Source organism: Protomyctophum bolini, assembly GCF_963924005.1.
Source record: "Protomyctophum bolini genome assembly, chromosome: 12".
NCBI classification, from domain to species: Eukaryota; Metazoa; Chordata; class Actinopteri; order Myctophiformes; family Myctophidae; genus Protomyctophum; species Protomyctophum bolini.
Window position 1 is genome coordinate 30712338 of NC_137873.1, and position 25292 is coordinate 30737629.

The 25292-nt window shown below is 45.4% G+C and overlaps 2 protein-coding genes across 2 annotated transcripts in view; both read right to left on the bottom strand.

Moving 5' to 3' along the window:
* Positions 1–769: 769 nt before the first annotated feature.
* LOC308324953 (tubulin beta-2A chain) lies at positions 770–5474 on the bottom strand. The gene is made up of 4 exons (XM_080777304.1): positions 5277–5474; positions 4583–4691; positions 3160–3270; positions 770–2534 (listed from the first exon to the last, which is right to left on the bottom strand). Exons 1-4 carry the CDS (start codon positions 5331–5333, stop codon positions 1447–1449), a joined length of 1365 nt encoding a protein of 454 aa, XP_080633430.1. The 5' UTR covers positions 5334–5474; the 3' UTR covers positions 770–1446.
* An 859-nt stretch (positions 5475–6333) lies between these two features.
* The window catches only part of LOC308325702 (solute carrier family 22 member 23-like), a 51132-nt gene continuing 32173 nt past the window's right edge, over positions 6334–25292 (bottom strand). Inside the window, exons 4-10 of the mRNA XM_080778345.1 lie at positions 24831–24999; positions 22868–22995; positions 21557–21659; positions 19465–19706; positions 17237–17269; positions 13988–14111; positions 6334–11681 (exon numbers count right to left, since the gene is read on the bottom strand). Of these exons, the coding sequence (XP_080634471.1) occupies positions 9941–11681; positions 13988–14111; positions 17237–17269; positions 19465–19706; positions 21557–21659; positions 22868–22995; positions 24831–24999 (2540 nt within the window). The 3' untranslated portion in view covers positions 6334–9940. The remainder of the gene's footprint in view (positions 11682–13987; positions 14112–17236; positions 17270–19464; positions 19707–21556; positions 21660–22867; positions 22996–24830; positions 25000–25292) is intronic.

The window sequence follows — 25292 nt, forward strand, 5'->3', positions numbered from 1 at the left end:
GATAACATCTGTGTCAAGGTGGCCCCAAGCTACGGGCTTGCTTCGTTTAGTCTAGTCAGTGTAAACACTATGATTCTGTTCATAGTGTTGTATCCAGAATTTTTGGAATGGGCGTTATTGACCTAAAGTTCAGTGGCTTCGGAAACAGTGGGAGCTTCCTGTATTTTGCAGAAAAGCTTGTGTTCGCGCAAGTCAATGAGGGAGTGAAACATGAGTCATACTTTACTGTCAGTACGTGTTCCATCACTGTAGTGACATCATTGCAGGTGTGAAGGAAGGGCAGGATGACTTTCTTTTTCCTCTGGTGTTGAAGTGAGAGTGACAGATCGTAGTTAATGTCTAGGTGCAGATTCAAATTGTTGTCTATAAAGTATGACTGGAGCTTGCATCTTGGGAGACATATCCAAGACAGCTGGTTCAGCAGTTTAAATTAGCAAGTCTGAAATGTGATCAGTTCATTGATGAGCAATGTCAATTATTCAAATGGATCTCAATAATTCCATCAGTGTTAGAAGGCAAAACAAGAGTTTATATCTCTTAAATGACTGGAATGAGTTAATATTGGTTACTTTCTAGATCCCACCAACTCATCATACAGATATCTGTGAACAGGGGGAGATGGCAGGAGAAGAAGTTCCTTTCAACAGTCAATACATGACTACACAACATTTCCTAAGAAAGAAATTTACAATTGAAGAAAACCTTTGGTATCAATATTTTAATGTGCGAGTTGAGTCTCGAAAGCAAAATGACAGAATTGATATTTCAGAATGAATCCGCCCATCCCTAGTCTGTGGCCCGACAACCTGCAAGACTGGTTGATGTCGAAAAGAACTTGCTTCCAGTTCACAAGAGACAGTAAGGTAAGGTAAGTACTTCAACTATTCATTTTAGTTTTGTCCTCATATTACACAAATTAATACACAATAGGTCAAGACATTATGATGAGACAACATTTTATCTCAGATAATTTGAATAGACTATGTTGTACTTTGTGAGAAAATATATCATACCGTAAGTAAACTTGGGAGTTGAAATATATGAGTACTGGTATGGCGTCAAATATCTACATTTATGCAAAGCATTGCAATACAAATAAAAAGACAAAACATTGATAGGACAGCAAATTTATTTTGAGACTAACAGTGACGTGGAAGTAAAAGTTACAAAACCTGGCAAAGCGTGGAAAACCAATGACTATAATATTCACATAATTGTTACGTTCTAGTATCACTCATGGTCTTTTTCCAAATATGAGCCACATTGATAGACAATTTATGAGGCTAAATAACTGTATCTAAAGATAATTTGCACACAGCAGTAGTTACATACATCTCTTAAATCATTCGTATTTCCCTTCTGCACTTTCAAACAACAATTATCGATTATTCCCAGTGATTGGTTTACGTAGCACACAGACTGGTACTGTAGTTCCATGCGTCGCCATCAGTGGCGGACATCATGGCGAGCTGCCTCTTCCTCATCCTCGATCTCATCCTCCTCGTACTCTCCCATCTCGTCTGCGGTGGCGTCCTGGTACTGCTGGTACTCTGACACCAGGTCGTTCATGTTGCTCTCGGCCTCGGTGAACTCCATCTCGTCCATGCCCTCTCCGGTGTACCAGTGGAGGAAGGCCTTGCGGCGGAACATGGCGGTGAACTGCTCCGAGATCCTCCTGAACAGCTCCTGGATGGCCGTGCTGTTGCCGATGAAGGTGGCGGACATCTTCAGGCCGCGGGGCGGGATGTCGCACACGGCCGTCTTCACGTTGTTGGGGATCCACTCCACGAAGTAGCTGCTGTTCTTGTTCTGGACGCTCAGCATCTGCTCGTCCACCTCCTTCATGGACATGCGGCCGCGGAAGATGGCCGCCACAGTGAGGTAGCGGCCGTGGCGCGGGTCGCAGGCGGCCATCATGTTCTTGGCGTCGAACATCTGCTGCGTGAGCTCCGGCACGGAGAGGGCGCGGTACTGCTGGCTCCCTCGGCTGGTGAGCGGGGCGAAGCCCGGCATGAAGAAGTGCAGGCGGGGGAAGGGAACCATGTTGACGGCCAGCTTGCGGAGGTCTGCGTTGAGCTGGCCCGGGAAGCGCAGGCAGGTGGTCACCCCGCTCATGGTGGCCGAGACCAGGTGGTTCAGGTCGCCGTAGGTGGGCGTTGTCAGTTTGAGCGTGCGGAAGCAGATGTCGTACAGCGCCTCGTTGTCGATGCTGAAGGTCTCGTCCGTGTTCTCCACCAGCTGGTGAACGGAGAGCGTGGCGTTGTAGGGCTCCACCACGGTGTCCGACACCTTGGGGGAGGGCATGACGCTGAAGGTGTTCATGATGCGGTCGGGGTACTCCTCACGGATCTTGCTGATGAGCAGCGTGCCCATGCCCGAGCCCGTGCCGCCGCCCAGAGAGTGTGTGAGCTGGAAGCCCTGGAGGCAGTCGCAGTTCTCTGACTCTTTCCTCACTACGTCCAGTACCGAGTCCACCAGCTCAGCTCCCTCTGTGTAGTGGCCCTTGGCCCAGTTGTTTCCAGCTCCACTCTGACCTGGAAGAGTGGATGGGTGGGGTGTAACAGTATAAACATGCCATTTATGCAAAGACTATGAATTAGAATGGAGAAACAAACGCAGAGCTAAGATATTATTTCTAGAATTATAGGCAACGTGCTTTGCCGTAAATGTATTGCATTCGATGTTTATATTTGTCAATGTTGTCCATTGGTTAATGTACTGTAAATATTCATATGCTGTATATATTCATATGGTATTCGCCAATAAAAGGCAGTTGCTCCTTCAGCTCGCCATTGTGGCGAGCGTCACGGCCAGAGAAGTAGTGAGGCAGCTGGTGGTGGATTGAATTGGCTTTGGCTGCGCTCTCAGCTCAGATCAGCACTGCAGTATAGTATCCCCTTGGAAGACTACATTTCGCTGAGTCACACACCTAGAGCTGAGTCAGCGTGATACGGCTGTGCATAGAAAATGCATCACATACAGCTGGCACATTGCCGAGAGGCTGCAGAAGTTTTACATGGGTAAATCTGAATATACAGTACATTACTGTCGGGTTAAAAAAAAAAAAAATGCTGGCTGCTGGCTTTAACAGAATATGACATATATGCTGACACGAACACAAACCGCTGCCTGAGGATAAGCAGCGTCAGCAACACTCACCGAAGACAAAGTTGTCGGGCCTGAAGAGCTGTCCGAAGGGGCCGGAGCGGACCGAATCCATGGTGCCTGGCTCCAGGTCCACCAGGATGGCGCGAGGGACATACTTATTACCTTTGTTGCAGGAAAGAGAAGAGAGGAGAGGAGAGATATAATTATGTTAATGGCTGGTTGATAGAGAAAGGAAAGGAATGATGCAATCATTGCAGTATAGGGGCGAGGACGGAGAAACTACAAACGTGACCGTTAGATTAAATAGTGTTTCAATAAAGAGAGTGATAAAAATCTTTAAACTATCTTTCTTTAAACGATGCAGGGAGCTTTTTCCGTCACACACCTGCATCACCCTCCTCCTCCTCCTCCACACACCTTGGCATCCCCCACCCCCCCTCCCTCCATCTGTGACCTGGTGTCTTGCATGCAGACTGCAGCAGCATGTTGCATACCAAACTGCTAATTTTAGACGGGTGGGCTGCATAAGTGCTGAGTTCCGTGAAAATCCATTCAAGGCGTGATGTCCCCACAGACCTGGCTGCCCCCCTTTTTTTCCCACTCATCATCTGTCTTGGCTCTCTTAAGGAGTGCTTGCCCATGCACGTACAAATCTGTCAGTCATCTCACTGAATATTTTAGGGGGAATTTATTAGTGGTATATTAAATCAATTGACGTCGTTGAGACAGTATAGTGCCCCCACAGTTAACATTGATGCCAGGCTATAGCTCGCTAAACGGAAACAATCAATATACAGGCTACCGCTGATCATTGGAAATAGGATATAGGCCTTATATAGTGAATGTCCTGCCTGTGTAAGGCCTATATATGTGCAGCTTTCCTGTTTAGGCCTCTATGCACTAGCCTGGTTCCCAGCCTGATTCCCTATAGGTTCCGAGATTTGTTTTGTCACTCTCGTGACAAAACAAATTGCGGAACGCAGCGAATCAAGCTGGAAACCAGGCTAACTATGCACTATACCAAAGCAGTGGTCACATGACTCTGGCTGCTCAATATAGCAGTGCCTGCAGTGACGAAGGACACTACTAGATGCATTTGCAATGACCTTCAAAATGCCTGGCTAATAAAGCCGGTCGCATGTGTGCAGTGAGTGAGTTCAGCACTGTGCGTTCCCCGCTCTGGGTCAGCTAAACAGAGACTGCAGATATACCTGTGTGCCTCAGAGAGAAAGGGAGGGGGGGGGGGGGGGGGAGAGACTGCAGGTTCTGGTGTCCTCATTTTATCCCTGTGCTGTTACTGTTAGCTGAACCTACTTTTACCACCAAATTAGGTCTTCAGCTTGCATAGCTGCTGGGCTATTAACAAAAGCAGAAAAGGCGCTTGCTGAATCGGAAATGGTTCAAAAGAAAAACGTAATGTGTTTATAAGGAAGGCTATACAGGTTGTGAATTTGTTGTGAATTTTTTGGTTTACCTGATGCCTCATTGTAGTACACATTTATCCTCTCCAGCTGCAGGTCACTGTCACCACAGTAACTGCCAGTGGGATCAATTCCGTGTTCATCACTTATCACCTCCCAGAACTAAAATGAAACAGATAGTAAGAAGTAGGCCTACTATAAGTAGACATAATAGATAGATATACTAAAGTCAGTGTTCATCAGACAGATACATACACACATACATCAGATTTAATGTAAATTAAAGTGGCCAATTTTTTTTTATCCATTCCTGTGGGTTGTCGTGTCGTGGCCATATTATTGCAGCTGCGCATCTCCTGACGCGCTATAGTCGGGCAGCCTAGCTGCTGCCAGCCACTGCTGCAGCCTGCCGTTGTCATCCCCAGACAGACCAGACCAGCCCACAGGACACGACCGCACCCACTCATCATAAACATAGTTATTATCAACATGATCTCAAAAGCTTTACATTATCTTCAGGATCCCGTAAGGTGATATAGAAGTTGTTTTTAGTAGGCTAAGCTATTGACTAAATTGCATAAAACAATATGGCCATGCAGGTAAGGACCATACTCTAAGCCAAGGTATAAGGACCATAACAAAAGCGAGTATTAAACACTAAATGCCTTGTCATTATAATTTATTGTAGGCCTATTTCATTTTGTTAAAAAAATAAAATAATTAAAAACAAAACAACGTAGCCTTTACCTTAGCGCCAATCTGATTTCCACACTGTCCAGCCTGGATATGAACAATCTCCCTCATGGTGCGATTTGAAGGCGAGCTGAAAGCCTATAAATGTTGTCCCAATAAACTTCTCCGGTGGTTTCCAGTCTTCCGTTTCTTCCTCTGCCGCTGTATCAACGAACCTCACGATCAGAGCAGCACTTGATGCTAACGTTACATTCCTGAGAGGCGAGGAGCCGGCCACGGAGATAAACGTGCTGCTGGCTGGATGACGTCACAGCAGCAGAGCACCCCGAATGTTCCCCTCAGCCAATGGCGTGCCACTGATTTGATGCAGTGGACCAGAGGATGGGAGGATGCTGCATCACCCACTGATGGAGCCTGACAGTGACACCCTGTCCGTCCCAGACAAAATACTGCCTGCGTTTCTGCCCGTGTACCCATTTTTTAAAAGGACACTCCTTAGTTTCCAAGCCCAGACTGTTACTGTTTACTGCCAATATATACGTAGCCTATAACACAAAAACTAAACTAAAATATTTTAATATAGGCCTATAGCCAAGCTATGTTGTTGTACCTTTATGCATTACAGCACACCAGGTTAGCTTCAAACAGTAGCCTATATTCAGTAGGCTATATTTGTTGATGAATTGAATACATAGCACCAATGGAAATAAGTCCCCAGGACCTTTTAGTGTTATCCTTTTAGCTTCAATGTCCTACACATGCTGTTTTACAATTCTGACTAATAAAGTATTCAATGAATCAATCAATCAAAGATATCAGTTTGTTACTTTTGTGAATATTGTGTTCAGTAAACAGCTAATGCACAATGTTTGAGGATGCCTTTTATCAAGTTTTTTTAATTGATCTTTTAAATGTACGTATGCTTAGGCTACTTCTTTCATTCTTTTATTTTCCTTTTTTTAGTCACCATTGGTGGGGAAAACATTGAATATTTCAGGTCTTGATATGTGATATGGTAACCGTATGACCCAATGGTTGAAATGAATTGCATCATACAGGGTGGTTCACAGAACACAGCCGGAGGAAATGAAAGATACAAGGATACCCACAGTTGATCAATAAATAATGGATTTTATTTTAACAACATGTATGGCTTATGTACAAGTGCATTATTTGTGTTAAAGGAAAAAAACATAGTGTATAATGGTACAATCCATGTTTTGTTTTTGTTTTTACATTCATTCAAATCTCCCATTAGCAGAGATTCTATGCCATACTATAGAAGCTCTGAGGTGTTTACAGTGGGGAAGGTGGAGGACTGGAGACTATTCCTAGTCAAGTTTAGAACTGTTTACCAGTCCATGTTGCAATCTACGGCATGATACAGCTCGTCTTAACTGACAATCACAAGTAATTTAATTTCATGTGGTTGTTAATTCTTATCCATACCTAGTGCTCTACTGTAATCTATCACATTTATTAGTCACTTCGTGCTCTATGCCATCATTGGTGACGTGCCTTGCTGTGGGTTGCTCTCACTTATGTTACCATTTTGCATCCTCGACCTATTTAAACTGAATGCTTACTAGATGCAAGACAGCTATACACCAATGGTTGCAGAGAGTGTGGCATCAAGTCAAAAGAAAAGCATCCAACTGAAATCTGATCAGACACCGGTTGAATTATGTCATTGTCTCTACACAGGAATTACATGGGCTTCAGCAACATTATTTCTCTGACATACACACACACACACACACACACACACACACACAGACGGAGAGAGTAGCATTCAAGGACATGGGTAGTCAGACAAATGGGTAGCGATCAATCACTGCAGGCAATATATACTCGCCCAAATGTGGATGCTGGAGTTGTTAAGACCCGTGTAACACATTGTAAACACCTTATCTCATGATGAAGTGAATTACTGTATGCATTGGGTCTATTACAAAGGTCAATTTGTATCCAGACTATGCCGTCTTGTCTTTTAAGGCAGACAATGTCTAAATGATCTGGCTTCACAGGATTACAGAACATTGTGCTTTTGAGTATTGCCATGTGTTTTTCCCTCGCATTAAACATTCATTCGTATATTTCCATAGATGGCAATTGGCAATCCCCATACACGTTTATAATTAGAGCCTCCACACTACCACCTATTTGAGCTGCGTGGAAGTGATGGATAACGCCATTCACAGGAAAAACCACCTAAAGCTGGTATGCTCGACCACCAGGTATCAAAGCATAGTGTAATATAGAACAGTGCATATGACTTGGAGAGAAGACAGAACAAAGTACCGGTAAGACTCTTGACAACCACACAAGTAGACAGTAGTACATTGTAGACAGTGGGAACAACTGTGAACATCTGATGATGTCCTCAAGCACTGAATGATACTGCATTTCTCTTAGATAGAGTGCTATTCCCTGGATGAATAAGTCACTGTCGGGCGGAAACCCTGTATCTTCAAATTCAAACTTAAGTCTTTCTGTAAATGAATGCCCTACTTCGTTATACTGTATACGACAGTGTCGTGCAAACAAGGTGACAATATCCGGTCGACAAGCTCACAACGCATATGAGCTTGTAGATTGGCGCTTTTCTTTGATTTTGAAAGTGATTAAGTCTGCCTGTGGGTTTTTTAAATAATTAACCAATAAAAGTATTAAAATGAGCTTGCGACTAAATAATAACTATGCTGAATCTTTTTCTCCATTTCCTTAAAAGCAGGCATATATAGTTTTGGACAAGGTTTTTGCCCCACAGTGACAATATCTAACAATACAACACACTGTGAGCATGAGCTCTGTCACATTTGAAATGACAAGACATCATTCATTTGGCTCTAAACTTCTACAGTACGATAGTTTTGTATTATTATGAAAATTGCTGTAAACAGTGGCCTATCTGTAATCATAGTTCTTCCTCTGGATAAAAGGAAAGGATATATATTACAACTACCTCCATTGCATCAAGTATGTAGCTACCATTGTCAAGTTAGTCACAGATCTTAGTCAAGTATAATGCTGTCCACAATAGGACATGGGCTTTGGAAGGAAAGCTCCTCATGTATATATACACGCACATATTTTATATACTTATCAGAGACAATTTCCTTGAGCAAAAGTCCATGTTAATTTAATCATGTTAATATGTTAAGGTGTAAGATGAGCAATAAAAGGAAGGATTGGACCTACATTTTCCACAAAATGTATAAAACTATTGCAGCTATTGAACATATTCACACAGTGGTCATTTTGCTCAGACGTCGTACTCAGGGGAGGTGGGAACCACCCCAGAGTATGACGCAAGATTAAAAAAATGTCCGCCGTGTGAATATTGTTAATAGCAAGGTAAACTTAGTTTTATGTGTAGATATGAATCATGGTATACAACAAAAAAAAAGAAGAAAAAAAGAATGTTCACTTTAAATTGTGACTTGAAAAACACAATGGAGACTGGCAATGTTTATATTGTTTGTGATGAAATGAAACATTCTGTCACCCATAGATCCATTTCAAAAATAGCTCGTGTCTTTTTAGGATAGTTACTATTTTGAACATCAGCTTGTTTATATTGACAAGTTCACAAGATTTCTTTTCATGCTTTGTCTGCATTGCAAAGCATAAGGTGCCACGTTAACATTCACACAAACATTGTACGAATGTCTTATACCTTTACACAATAAGGGCACACCATGGAGGATTATGCTTTCAAAACTCAAGCACAACAACAAAGTATGCATTTACTTACAATATTGCATTTACAAAAAAAAAACAATTGCATACCATAAATGTCATTGAAAGGAACATTTGGAAAAATAAAAGGCTGCTTCAGACCCACAAAATCTGGATCCGTCGCTTTCTCTCGAACACCATTCGTGTACTCAGTCACATGTTAACAAATGCAACTCTACCAACTCATTTACAAACCATACTTTTAAAATGTTACTTTTTGTTATCAATTTGTTGTCTTCTTCAGAAGACCAAATTGTTTTTGTGAACTTTAGAATAAGCCCAATGTACTAATTGTACACATTTTGTATAGGATTACGTTCTTGGGACTGAAAAATTATCGGTTTAAGCCTACTAATACTGTCTTGTAAAATATTTTGATGTCATTAAGATAACATTTCATTTGGGCCAACAGTTTTGGTTTCATGTACTGTATACATACAAAAAAGTGCTCCAATTCTTTAACTCATCAAAGACAAAACATTTCCCTTCATCAAGGTAAGGTGGTATTTGTACACAACTATGTTGAACGGAGCAAAAGTAAAATATTTTTTTTGTTTCTTAGCATCATTGCATTTACCACCCACCTTGATGACATGACTCAGTGAACATGGGGTACTTTTCTTTTCTTTTTAAACTCTTAAAAATGACAAGACAGTGAACCTTGCTGATTTACATGAAGGTATTTCATAGGCTGGTGGATGTCTGATGACATTCAGCAGAGCAGAATTTACTTTCATACCCGTCACAGACCAACCTCTGGCACTCTCCCACTTGCATCATCATCCTGTTCATTGGCTAATCGCAGTACAATGACTACTGAGAAACAAGCACCACTGTAAAACATGTTCCTCCGAATGGCGGCAGTCTTCATTAAGTGCCCGTGGCCCCAGCAGGATAGTCAGTTGCCCTTATGGGCTTCATTCCTGACACAGGGTCGTCTGTTCTTTTTTTTTTGTTGATTTGTTTGTCTTGCTGGATCATGACGACGTCACTCCGTTGATAATGTTGTTTACTGTGATGACACAGTCTGTGACGGGAGGGACACCGGAGTCTATAGGCGAGGAGACAGTGGTGCAGTCCACTATGGAGGTGGGAGGATCACAGTCTGTGGCGTTGTTGCTCGACGCAGAGTCTACGGCGAGGAGCGAAGTGGCAGAGTCCAGAGAGGGCCGAGCAACGTCTGTGACAGTCAGGAGAGTGGCGTTGGCGTCCGGAGGGGACGCGTGATGCACAGTGTCCGTGACGGGGAGAATGATCGGAGGCGGTGTAGCTGAGCCGACAGCGTCTATGGCAGGGGACACAGACCGCTCAACAGAGGGGACCTGATCTGATTCGACGTGTGGTGGAGGAGGGGAAGAGGGCGGAGGAGGGGGAGAGGGTGGTGGTGGTAGGGGGGCCGGGGCAGCGGGGGAAACGGGGAGAACATCAATGGCACCGGGGGAGGTCGAGTCTAACTGCGGGGTTTGGTCAGAGTCTACATCCGGGGCGGGAACGGGAGAGTCCCTCGGGGAGGGCGGCGCGTGGGGGATGGAGGGCACAGACATGGACTCGTCTATTGATTCAGAGTCTATCTGGATGAGAACGCCAGGATCAGCACCGACGGCGGGGGAGGAGGGGTCAGCAGGAACACCGCCATCCGACGGCGGCGGCGGGGGGGCAGTGGGGACACTGGCGATTGGAGCCGGGGGGGAGGGAGTGGCGGGAGGGGTGGGAGGGTGATGGTCTTGCGCAGGCAGGGCAACAACAACGGGGTCCACCGCGGCAGCAGCGGGTGCAGCATCCAACAACACCGGAGCGGTGTTGATGATGTCATCATCGTCGGCCGGGGGAATGGGGGGTCCCAGGGGAACGGCGGATTCCGGGGGAACGGGGGACACCGGCGCCACCACGGACCTCGGCAGGGGTTCCATGACGGGAGTGGCGGGGAGCGACGCCGAGGCAGGCAGGGACTCCACACACGGGTCGTCCACCAGAGAGGTAGGCTGGGGTTCCACGGCAGGGCCGGAGGCGGCGGGCTCTTTCTCAGGCGACGGAGCAGCATCTCTCGTCACGAGAACGGGAAGGTCAGTGGACGGCTCCATGGCACCCATGAGCGGCGTGGTGGAGTCCTCGGCACCGGGCAGCAGCGGGTACTTGACACACGGGGCCTTGTGTGTGGACAACAGCAGGTGTTCATTACTGGCCAGTATGACGCAGCCTTTATCCAAGCTGGCGACGGTTATGGACGAGGGCGACACCGAGCGACCGTTGGGGTCTTTGAGCTCGATCTTGGAGACGGCGTGGACCTCCAGCGACGCGGGGACGGATATGTCTATGACCGACGGAGCGGTCAGGTCCACCGCCGAGGAGGCTGTGGAGTCCATGGTGGCCTCCACGGTGGCGGGCGGCACCCCCTCATGGAGCGGCGTGTCGTTCACCCGCGTGTAGTCCTGCATGGAGCGGTTGCTCTCGGCCTGCGCCAGCAGGAGGAGCTGTTCGCCTGGCCTGCGGGTGACGAGCTGGGGCCGCCGCACGTAGCTCTCGCCGTCGAGGAGGGTCTCGGGCAGGGGCTGGTAGCGCGTCTCGGGCAGCAGCAGGATGCAGATGATGCAGATCAGGGTGCAGCAGGCGAAGATGACGTGGTGGAGGAAGTAGCCCTTCTGGTTGTGGAGCTCCATGATGGGGGCGGTCAGCATGCCAAAGCCCGCACTGGCCAGGACCAGACCCAGACCACCGCCCCTAAAAGGGTAGGAAATATACTGTTACAACCACTGACCACTGGCCAGGACAGGCCGAGACCACCGCCCCTAAAAGGGTAGGAAATATACTGTTACAACCACTGAACACTGGCCAGGACCAGACCGAGACCACCACCCCTAAAAGGGTAGGAAATATACTGTTACAACCACTGACCACTGGCCAGGACCAGACCGAGACCACCACCCCTAAAAGGGTAGGAAATATACTGTTACAACCACTGACCACTGGCCAGGACCAGACCGAGACCACCGCCACTAAAAGGGTAGGAAATATACTGTTACAACCACTGACCACTGGCCAGGACCAGACCGAGACCACCGCCACTAAAAGGGTAGGAAATATACTGTTACAACCACTGACCACTGGCCAGGACAGGCCGAGACCACCGCCCCTAAAAGGGTAGGAAATATACTGTTACAACCACTGACCACTGGCCAGGACCAGACCGAGACCACCGCCCCTAAAAGGGTAGGAAATATACTGTTACAACCACTGACCACTGGCCAGGACCAGACCGAGACCACCGCCCCTAAAAGGGTAGGAAATATACTGTTACAACCACTGACCACTGGCCAGGAGAGGCCGAGACCACCGCCCCTATGGTAAGAAATATAGTGTTACAACCACTGACCACAGGTCAGGACCTATGTTAACACACATTTTGTGCCCAAGACGTCCACAGACGTCCTAGGAATTACCGCATGTAGTGCCCAGGACGTCTGTGGACGTCTTGGTAAAAATTTTTTTCAAAAAGTGGGTCTGGCACCCTGGGTCGCAATTCTGAAAGGGCACATAATGTGTTAAGTGGTCAGATGGGTGGGCCACATGCATTTTCAGAGCATGGCTATTTTAATCAATAATCAACCGATTGTGTTCCGCCTTGGATCAATGGAACTACGGTAGTACAGTGTAAGTTACTATTCATCTGTATCACAAAGGAAAAAATAATTGTTTTAAAGAAAACATACCATGACATTTTGTTTTGCATTAATTATTTTGTATATTCACATTATCTTATCAATAAACCCGTTGGAAGTGTTCTGCCAGTTATTTTGGGGCCCACTTGCAGCATCCCGACTGGCCCACAGGTTGCTGCTGCCTGCCTGTACACCCACTCAAATTGAGACATCAGTGCCATTTCATGGCACGGCAGCAGAGAGTGCTGCCGCACCACCACATCTGATGCGGTTCCATTCCTCTCCTGTCATCGCTGACGTTGACCACTAGAGACAGAGCTCCTTGCTTGCAGTGCAGCACCTTACATAACTGAGCATCACCAACATCCAATGCTGTGTCATATAATGTTCAGAGGGGGAGGGGGGGCTTATTTCATCATACGATGTACAATTACGCAATAACACTGAAGCCATATGGGGGATGCTGTGGGGCTTTTCCATGAGGTCGGTGAGCTCACAGCACACCTCCCCCCCCCGAGCAGGAGTGGGCGGTCTGGTTTAGCTAATGCATCTGCAAGGACAGTACATATACTGCATATACAGTACATCATGTACGTGGAAATAGATACATTATATATGCATACATACGGTATAGTACACACAGCACATACATACAATAGACAGACAGACAGACAAGACGGATGTCATTTAGATTAGTGTTGTTTAGATAACTCACAGTGTGCAGTTACAGGTTTACGTAGCCTACAGCCGGTTTCACCCTATTGTCGGTAAATTAAACCTTCTAAAACCGGTCTATTGACTGAATGACCTTAATGAACTCCCAGCAATAAAAAGCTAAAGTTGTCATACTAATGTATAGGGTTATAAATGTATGGTGATTTATATGTCACATTGCAGCAGTGTGGACAGGAAACCAGTTCCCTAGCCCACGGATCCCCATTTGAAAAGATATGCCAGGGACGCCCATAAGAGAAGATCTTTACAGCTCTAGCAATGATTTTCAACCATTTTAATGTCAAGGACGCCCAGTTTGACATGCATTAGGACCCCCATTTAATGGCATTTCTATCTCTGGGACCCCCAATTTATGTTGGAAAATCAATGTAATTGATGTACAAATACAAAATGCGTACACTCTCAGAGTTACAGACCCATAAGGGTCCATTTGGTTCCAAACTATCATTTAGCTGGGGACCCCCTGGATCTCCCTCAAGGACCCCTGGGGGTTCCCGGACTGCACTTTTGGAACCACTGCCCTAAAACTCGAAAAATAAGGTAATGTTTTGAGAGAAAAAAAAGACATGATGATATTAATTCTATGACCCCCCCCGCTGGGATGGTTCAGTCCTAGTGTTGGGGTGGGCTCACCTGATGACGGTAGGGGTGATCTCTGCACAGAAGAAGATGCTCAGATTGCTGACCGCGTGGGAGGAGAACATGCCAATGATGGAGAAGGCAATGGAGAAGTTCCTATTCAGCGTATCTGAGCGCTCTGCAGACAAAGCAAAAGACACACACAGACACACACACACACACACACACACACACGTTTACTGCACACTGTAGTGATTGTAAAGTGAAGACGTAGGCCTGCCTCATGGAATGTAAAATCACAGCAGTGTATATAATGTATGATTTATGCCTGATTTATACATGGTTGCTAAAATAGCGGATCTACAAAGCTCATAACACGTCTCCACGTGACGCGCTGTGTGCTTGTAGATCTGGCTGAACACTTTTTTTTAAATCACAATGTGCTTCTAACTTATACCGTAGCTGTTGAATTGTTGGCACAGAGGAAGTGCAGTTTTGTTGAATTTTGGTTTGAAATTTTGTTCAATTTGTTGCCTTTTTTATTGAAATCACAGAAGAAAATGGTAGAAAATGCCTCCATTAAGCCGAAATCACCACATATAAATATAACATTTTTCATTTGTGTTTTGCAATGAGGTTCGTCATCACTCCCCCAACATCCACCTCCTCCCCACTGAAGAAATGCCGCGGCCGACCAGTAGGGGTCACTAGTACAGCAACAAGGACACCTGCTGCAGAGGCACTGATGCCATGAAATTGGGCTAGGGACTGGGTGTTACCTCTATTCCTCACCCAGATGCCCATGGCATGGGGTTTTCCAACTTCATAAACCACTTATAAACCAGTGGTTTTCAACCCTTTTCATATCAAGGTCCATTATTTATTTGGCATTTGAGCCACGGACCACCTTTCGATGACATTTAGCCTCTCAGACCCACAACTTTGAATTTGAGATTTAAGGTTTTACCATGCTGTTTTTTGTATGCTATACCATTAGGAGAGATAGCAGGCAAATGTCGATCGAAATAGCAATTGTTCTAACTTCTACATTCTCTAATTTTGTAGACTTCTTGTAAACTATACTAGGCCCCCTACTCTTCCCCCCCCCCCCCCCCCTCTACACTAAATATCGTCACTGAATAGCCAGCTCACAATCCACACATAGCTTGTAGATTGGCTACTTTCAAAGAATAGTCAGGTGGCCAGAATAGGGATGCTATGATTAATGATTTACGATAATGACTATCTGAGGTACTCACTATTTTAAGTTTTTAACTCCCCGCTGTGGATGCATATTTGACCAGTTTAGTGGAAGGGGATTTTTGATATTTTACAAGGGATGACACCTGAAAACCCTTAAATTAAACCCAATGGATGGAGGCCATTGGTGGGACCATTTTCTAAAGTTTCATCTATCAAAGTGGTCAAATCAAAGCTACATTGTTGTTTCCCTCCAAAAAAGGCTTTCCTCCAATCCAACCATCTAATTGTGAAGGATCATTTAGACTGAAACAAGGCTTAAATTCCCATGGACGTGAATGAGACATGTTTAAGTTGTCCCAAACAGGATCACAGGAGGCTGCCTCTGTGACCAGCTGTAATCTCTAATCCCCTGCCGGACCACAGGATGGCTCATTCTGCTGCCAGTGGAGGGATTACGTGGGAGTAGAATGGAGAGATTGATGAACTGATTGGAGCAGAATGGCGAGGGTCAAATGAAAACAGATGCCTAACAGAGGGCTCCGTTCTCCTCCAACACAAAGGCCAGGAAATGAGTGAAGAGTGGGACTTTAATTACACCTGAGACACCATCAGGTCTCTCTCTCTCTACACAGACACAAACCTCAGTATCAGTTTAACTCAGAGAATGTCCAATTGGAACCAAACTAAGCCATTTGTACACTCTCAAGAGTTCAATTAAAAGTAGAGATGTTTGTGTAGTCCTGATGGATACAGAGGGTAGATACTTTTTTTCTTTCTTTTTTGAAAACTCTTGTAAGTGTTTCAGGGTCCTTGGCACAAAATAGTTTGAGAACTACTGATTTAGTAGCCCCATATGTGCCCTCTCCCTACGCTCATTCTGCAGCTCCGAGATGAGGTCAACACCCTGGGCACCTCCCACTGCGGTTCAGAAACGGCGCATGTTTCCACAAGGAGCGCTCCTTACCCTTTTCTGCACAATGAATCAAAAAAGTGAAGGGTCAAAAAAGTTCGGCCAAGAAAATCCAAGTTTAAACGGTTACACGAGCGTTTAGAGCGGTTGTTTAGTCAGCCGCTTCCATGTTTATCGAGGAAGTCGTGCGTGTGCACGTGCATGTCGAGTGAACTTGAAGTCAGTTGGAAACCTAATTCCACATTCGACCAGGGGAGGCGCCGGGGATGCGCTAAAGCTTTTTAACTTCCTTGAAAAACATGCTAAACAACCGATTTAAACGCCCGTTTAACCGTTTAAACTTGGATTTTCTTGGCCGATGCTAAGTATGAATTAGTGTAAAACTTTTTTAGCCCTTCACTTTTTTGATTCATTGTGCAGAAAAGGGTAAGAAGCGTTACCACCCCGGTTCTGAACCTCGGTGGGAGGGGCCCAGGGTGTGACCTCATCTCGGAGCTACAGAATGAGCGTAGTGCTGAGGGAACATACTGGGGCCACTGATTTAGAAGGTATTTGTGGAATCGGCCTCAGGCCTCATACCACATGACTCACACCAAAAGATAATCGGGGTGAATTTGGGTCGGAAACAGCCCTCCTGAGCATCCGGCATTCTGGTAATCTGAACAGAATCCTGTAGTGTGTGTGTGTGATGCCGCATTGTTCTTGTAGTGTGCGCATGTTTAAGATTATCTGATAAGAGAATCTTATAAGATTATCTTGTAGTGAGTGATGCTACCAGACTTCAAAAATAATTTAAGATTATTAAAAAAAAATCTCCTTTTGGTTTGTGTTCTAATTCCTTTACGGTTTACTCTATTTTATATGTTTATTATGTTATGTATTGTTTCTTCATGTGCCCAACTTTCCATCTGCAGCACTGACATGACGGCTGTATTTCACTGGTAGGAAATGTTTATCTATCTATAAATGTTACAGGAGCTACATGGGGCAATAGAGTTTGAATCCTTCCCAAGCTCATTTGATTTAACACAGTGGTTCTCAACCTGTGGGTCAGGCCCGCCAGGGGGAGTCCCCTCCCCACATGACTATCATTTAATTTTTATTTATTTATTAGTTTTTTGAGCCATCTGAGCGCCATCCATCCATCGAGCTAAGAACTGAATAGAATACACACAAAGAGAGGGTCCTACCTATATTCAGGTGAGCGCTGTATTTCCCCAGCACTGTGGATGAAATAAAATGCATTAGTAATCATAGTCACCTACTGTAGGTAGATATATAATACCACCACATTGACATTGTCACAACAGAAGCTGGACCAATAGGTTAAAAAAACCAGAAGGAGCGAGTGCATTCTCCGGCAGCGGCAATCAGACACTGAGGGGCGGCACCTGCCGGGGAAGGTGGGAGGGATTATGACACTCCACTGCCGGTTAAAAATCAGCCGTGGCCAACCGGTGAGTTTAGGGTTAGAGGTAGGGTGTCAAGACTGATGCCGCCGAGAAACACTGCCGCCAGGGTGTTGTCGGCAATCAGCCGCTGCCGGAAAATGCACTTGCTCTCCCTCCAAAAAAACATCAAAAGACCACACACACACGCAGCAAAAACCTTTTCAACACGGTGAAGCAAACCACTTCAAAGAGAACATAAAAACACACAAGCGTAACCTTCATGTGTAAACTCTTGTTAAACATTAAGAGTGACTTCATTGAGTGGAATGGCTTGTAGGTTGTACCATTCTGGCGATCTTGAATTGCCTTCCTACACATTGACAGCAAGGCAGCGTGTAATCACATAATTACGTAAAAGCCTTCAAAAGCTGCCGTTGTACGACAACTGTAAAAGGCACAGCAATTCTCTGACCCTTGTTTCATAGCGATCAACAATGGGTTTTCTTAAGCACTCTGTCTATTTAACTGTGGACGTGTACAGAGGAGGTTCCATTTGGCTCCATTTGTGGGTCCATTTGATTCCATTGACACGCTCCGTTTATCAAATGACATGCTCAGAGTTGAATGAACACTCTGGACTTTACAGTGTAATGTTGGCATATTGTAGGTTCAAGTCAGTGGAAGGAATGAATGTGGGTGTTTGGAGAGCGCTCTGTGGGAGAAGACATTGGACTCAAACGCGGGTGAAGACACTTCTCTAATCTAAAGACTGATATGAGGGTCACATAATATAATGTGCTCATTCATGCCCCTGCCTGGAGGTCAAATCTGGCCCTCAGTATTATAGAACACAAGAAGCTTGTTTGTGTTTGCACGTGTTGCGTAGGCCTTGTCACAACTATTACATAATCGCCTGATCCCAGTTCCTTGAGCTAATCGCAATTATTTTTGCTTAATCGTTCGAATGGTTTTCCTTTCATCTGTGTAAAAAAAAACACAGCTGGATGAAAGTAACAGAAATTGTGTCATGTTTCAATTCATCCGTCTAAAAACAGATGGAATAAATTAATAGGAATGTTGCATTTCCATGTTGTTGTGCACGCTCCGAGTGTCCCCATATTGGGCGTTTTACAACAAAGATTTGGAATGTGGAGTGCAGAATGGCTAAAGAAATATATAATTATGGGAGAAGAAATATATAATTATATATATATGCGCCAAATTGAGTGAAATAAGAGCATGGTGTTTGGTGTTTTATCACGATAAACTATATAACAACGATTATCGTCCCATCCCTAGCGCCAGCCATGGTGTTATGTTAGTGACAAGCGATTCCACTCACAATTAGAATTTGGACTCAGAACCGGTTCCAGAGGATTGAAGAACACGGAACCGGTTCCATCGTATTTGGAACAGTTCTTTTATCACACCGTCAGAGCTGGTATGTGGAATTGACGTCTGCCATACCAGTGGTTCTCAAACGTTTTAATTTCACTCTGAGAGTGAAACCCTTACGTGTTCATTTGTACTCTCTCAGAGTTCTGGGTCCACTTGAAACCCCCTATAGGAATGGTTAATGGGAACCCGCCCAGCATTTTTGGTGTTTTAACCATTATGTTATCCTTTAGCTATTGAAAAATAGCAGATCTACAAAGCTATTTTTGAAAAATCGTGATATTTTCAGATGGGGGTCGGTGGCAAATTAAATATAATTTTTGGGGTCCTTGACATGAAATATTGAGCACCACTGATATAGAAACATAGGTATTTCAGTCAGGATACTTAGAAGACTTTTTTTTTATTTCGACGTCAGCCGTTAACAGGGAATGGTTAACCCATTTTAGGCGGGAACACCTTTTGGTGTTAGCATTACGTTATGCTTTAGCTATTTTTGAAAAATCGAAGAACGACTGACATAGAAACATAGCTTTTTCAGAAAACTTGTCATTTTCAAACAGACATTTTTAGAATCTGATCTCAGGTCAGAATGGGTTAAACTCCTAGAGGTTCCCGACCCCAGTACTCACAGTTGAGGAGGCCCAGCTGCAGCAGGGAGGCCAGCGCCGTGATGATCATGAACATGAGCAGACCGCCGCGCCGGCCCATCAGGCCCACCGCCGGGCACAGCGCCAGCAGGGACGCCACGGCGATGCCCGCCATGGTGTAGTAGTCTGCGTAGAAGTTATGGAACATGGTGTTGGTGCCCGGGGCCTCCAGGTCGTCCATCATGCTGCGCGCGAAGCAGTGGTGGATACCATAGCCCGTCAGCCTGCACACACACACACACACACACACACACACACGGAACAAAGCAGAAATAAAATCTCATGACTGATAGTTTCACGAAGATGTCTAGGTATTCTAAACATTATCTAAATCTATGTTGCTGTTGTTCCACATACAGCCAACCATTGGGGGAAAAAAATCCCATATTGCTAGTTTTATCTAAAATGACTAATAACCGAAAATAGCCTATCTACAAGCTCACAACACGTTGCAGCACGACACACACACACACACACACACACACACACACAATAAGTATGGTTGGGGAGAATGCAGAGAAGAGCACGAAATAACGATATAAAATGTGACAGCGAGGGAGAGGGGTGTACACACAGTGACAATCCGAAGTGTCATCAAGTTGAATGATTTGGACTGTGTGTGTCACCCAGTAGAGGAGAACGAGAGCGTGGGAAGGGAAGATGGAAATGTTTGAAGGGAGGACAGTGAGAGATAGAAGGATGAGGGGAGGGGGAGGGGGAAGGGGGAGGGGAGAAAGGAAATTATGCCAAAGGGAAAAAAAAGATGAGCAAGAACAAGAGAAAGAATGCAAGAGGAAAAGAGTCATGCAAGATGAGGGATGAAGATACCGTAGGTGGGGGGACGACCAACGAGAGAGAGGAAGAGGAGAGATTCTATGTTTATCTCTTTGTTTTCATCCATTCCTTAGACACACGCTCACACACACACACACAAACCATCTACCGGTTCACGAGGACAAAGCTCATGTATAATTCATGGTGAGTTAGGGAGTCAGGGACACCATGCACCGAGGCAGAGTCAACGTTGTGTCTGTGGAACTATAAGGACGAGGGAGTCAGGGACACCATGCACTGAGGCAGAGTCAACGTTGTGTCTGTGGAACTATAAGGACGAGGGAGTCAGGGACACCATGCACCGAGGCAGAGTCAACGTTGTGTCTGTGGAACTATAAGGACGAGGGAGTCAGGGACACCATGCACTGAGGCAGAGTCAACGTTGTGTCTGTGGAACTATAAGGACGAGGGAGTCAGGGACACCATGCACCGAGGCAGAGTCAACGTTGTGTCTGTGGAACTATAAGGACGAGGGAGTCAGGGACACCATGCACCGAGGCAGAGTCAACGTTGTGTCTGTGGAACTATAAGGACGAGGGAGTCAGGGACACCATGCACTGAGGCAGAGTCAACGTTGTGTCTGTGGAACTATAAGGACGAGGTCTAAGGTGAGAGGAGAGATAATGCTGCCACAGCCATATGGACGGACGGACGGACAAACAGGTATACTGTATATAAAACAGACAAACATGGTACATTGATAGACAGACAGACAGACAGCTGGATAGAGGTGAGGTTCTACTGATCAATAGCGTATCAAGTATCCCAGCCATGTCAATAGTGTCATCTTGACTCGCACAGGAAACAAAAGAAACCATGCACACCTAATGGACAGGATAGCATTGATGTGGTCGACTGTCTATCACCATCCTTTCAAGTGCTGTTGTTTCCATGACAGCATTTCATCTTACTGCTTCATTTTATGCAGTAGGGGTGGGAGGGACTGAGGGTTTTATTTTGTCTTATTTGTTATTTTTTCCCCTTTTTATTCATCATTAAAGAAAAGAAAAGAAAAATAATGTATACTGTGCCTGTTCTTAATACAAACTGATTTGAAAAAAAGAAGAAAAAAAAAATACACATCTGACTGGTACCTCCTTGGCATACACCCACTCATAGTCTCACACACACACACACACACACACACACACACACACACACACACACACACACACCACGCCCCCATGGTGAGATATGCTAAATATGCAGTTTCCCCACACTGCATACATGTGCTACTCACGAGTTGACGCAGAGCACAACAATGTTCTTCCACAGGTTCCTCGTCCCGACCATTTTCACGATGCAGGTCCTCTTGGGTTTCTTCTGAAGACTCCTCTGCAGCTCTGCAGAGACCAAAGAGACAACAAAGAGACGTCACCGTCTACACTGTGACTCATCTCTTCAGTCAGGAAGGGGAAACGAGTCCTCAGGAACGACAGGTACAACAACATCCGGGGAAGATGACAGCTGGTTATGTGAGGACTTGGATGAGACAATGAATAGAAGGAAGAATGCGCCTTCAGGGCAACGCCCTGAAACTGCGGGTGACACACAGGGAATGAGGTGTCTTGGATATTTTTGGTACGGAGCAGGTTGCCGGGGAAACAAACCCCTGCATTCCGATGCTGGATCCAGAAATGTGTGGCTTGGTTTATCCCCATCCCCATCACCGCGTGACATTTTCCCCCTTGCCGTATCGTGGTATTATTTCTGATGAATCGGGCCAAGGAAAATACAGACAGTATCAGAACAATCCTCCCAAAAGGCCATTTTAATAATTGAAGACTTTCTAGAGCTCACATCCACAGTCGCTGTGTACACTGTCGGCTGTTTGCCTTTATCTACTTTAAATTGACAGTGTTATGTGCAGATGAATCACTATGCCGTTCATTCAGTACAGAACAACACAGTTGTGTGTGTGTGTGTGTGTGTGTGTGTGTGTGTGTATAGCTACTTTCATCAAGTAATTTCACTTAAGGCTTGGCGACAGCCAGCTACTGTATTAACACTAGCAGGAGAGGGCGAATAAAATGTCAGAGGCAGGCAACAAAGTTTTCTAAAACGCTCGATCAGCACAGAGTCACCGGGTACTTGGAAATCTGCACATGCACTGCCGATTTGCGTACAGGTGTTGTGAGTGACTGAGCGATTCCAATGTAAACAACGTGTGGCCAAACAAAGCAAGTGCACTGCACTGTATTGTATAACAAACAGTAAACATGACTAAGAGAAGTACGTTACAGTGCAATAGGGAAATCGGGCCATGTCCATTGTCCGCTTTCCTCATAGAAACCCCCCCCCCACCTCTCTCTCTCTCTCTCTCATTAGCAGGCAACAGTGCAGCACTATCCCTCTCTCTGTTTCTGGTAGACAGCGCCAGCGTGAATTCAATTAATTGTAACACTAATATACACCAGACGGGCACAAAATTAATGAATAATGTATACAGGCTGTATTAAGAGAAAAGTTATGTAAATGGCAATGACTACCCACAGAATATTAGTTTACAACATAATATTTACTACGCGACAATATGTGTGCTTCCGTTTACCTGAAAGGATCTGATCTGCGTCCAGGTCCACGTTGGCCTGGTTCTTCTTTGCGATGTAGCCCATGATCCATTTGGAGCGGCAGTACTGCTGTGTGGCCAGCAGCCACCGCAGGGACTCGGGGAAGATCCTGGAAACATGACAGAACACCACTTTGTTAACAACTTCAACCCTAGTCGGCACTTAGTAAAACTGGACCCAAGTTGGCTCTGTACTTGGGACTACTTTATTTCCCCCATTTAAACCAAATCTCTTAATCGCATAAATAGCCTTGTAGATCGGCAATGTTTGGCTAACGTTCCCTACAGAATATGAATACTGGGGTTCAAGTAAGTGGTTCATAAGAAGAAATAAATTAAACGACTCCTTGCTTTCAACACAGAGGTGAAACGGGAGCCCGACTCAAATCTCACTACATCATCTGAAAAGAATCCCTCACGTTGTGTAAAAGCTAATAGTGCTTTTTGTTTTCCCCTAAAGTGCATTGTGTCAGCAATATTGTATACGCGACAGGGGGGGGGGGGGGGGGTGTGCCCTGAAATAGTTTAGATTTCTTCTGAATGGAGAAGCTCTGCATCACAGTCGGACATGCTTTGCGATACTACACCGTGGCAGAAATAACTCCCGGCTGCCTGCGTGGCTGGCTGTAGTGGACTATATTAGCGTAATGTGTGTCATGGCAGAGGGTAAATGGAGGTTAATAAATGAGTGTTTAGTGCTTGGATCTTACCAAAATAGACTGCTGTAATAGTAGAGGTCATTGGAGACGACTTAACGATAAGGTATTAAACCCATTACTGCTGGGAATACGCTGCTGGAAATGCCCTTGTGGAGCCTGACTTTCTGCTAATGTTCACTATAGCTACTGTATAGCGTTGCTGTAGTCGGGCAGAAACCTTGTAAAGCGTTACTTTTCAGCGAATGGAGAAACGAACCTGTGTTTCCAATGGATTAAATGTAATTTATTAATGGATACATGCCCAACGGTGTATGCACAAAATCTCTGCGTTTGCTGATCTCAAATAGCCGTCCAACCGATCCGACTTCAAACTCGGCGTGAAGTCGGCCAGCTCTACGGTTCTCTTAAAAGAGGCAAATCCCCACATATGGGGATTTGGGATTTACAGACGGATAAAAAAAGATATCCATATGGTCATAAAAGGGGTCACTGGCAGGCAGACAGGCAGGCAGGCAGGCAGGCAGACAGACAGACAGACAGACAGACAGACAGACAGACAGACAGACAGACAGACGGGCAGACGGGCAGACGGGCAGACAGACAGACAAAATGGGGTTCGGACAACGGGTACTAATGGGTATTGCTTAACCACAGGGACATTGGTAAATGTTTTTATTTTAATTCACTGAATCCTACAATAAAATGAGGAAATCTGTTCTTCCTTCTTTCCTCAGCCATTCCATCTGAACTTGCAACATGGGCATTGACCATTGGCATATAAAGAGAGTGAGGAAGTACACTTTTGTTGACTTGTAACTGTATTGGTCAACAGCTCATGAGCATTGACCATTGGCATAATGTGAGAAAGCCAATTCTTCACTTTCACAACATTTAAACTATGTTAGCCTTTCTGTACGGAGTTGATGGGCATGGTCGTATGGCAGTGTGCACAAAATGTTTGGCACCGGTCGATTCAGCCGTTTGCGAAATGAGCTCCAGACAAACGGACAAGAGACACAGATGGACGGACCGGACCCTCTTATAGCCTCTTATAGTGACACGCTGTACAAAAGGGGGGCTTTAAATGTTGAAATATTCATGGGAAGCCATTAACACGATATGACGGTTCTGTGCCAGCGCGTGGCGGACAGACAGGATCATCCCTTTCCCTCACCAGATGTAGGAGAACATCATATAATAGGATACAACAGGATCATCCCTTTCCCTCACCAGATGTAGGAGAGCATCATATAATGGGATACAACAGGATCATCCCTTTCCCTCACCAGATGTAGGAGAGCATCAGCAGCAGCGGGCAGATGATGACCGCCTGCAGGACCTGCCAGTCCCGGCAGAGGTACGCCACGCCCGGCATGGCCAGCTGCCCGCCCAGGATCACAAAGTTGGCCACCATGGTCATGGAGAAACGCCATCCCGGAAGACAGAGCTCGATTCCTATAGGCAGAAAGAACAAAGAGGGTAGAGAGGGTAAAAAGGTCACTTTGACACTTGGTTATTCTATAAAAGGGCATCGAGTTCAAGGTGGGGGGAAAAAACACAGGCTTCTGCAGGCTTTGAGTCATCTTTCAATGACTAAACTAGCATAGTGAATACAATGTCAGATATAGCACTCTAATAGAGACAGCCGTCTGTCCTGGAGAATATCTCTCGTTATGAAATTAACCGTGGGCGATTTAATTCTACCAGCCTTATTCCAACAATGACCTCATCTTTCAATTAAGGAGCAG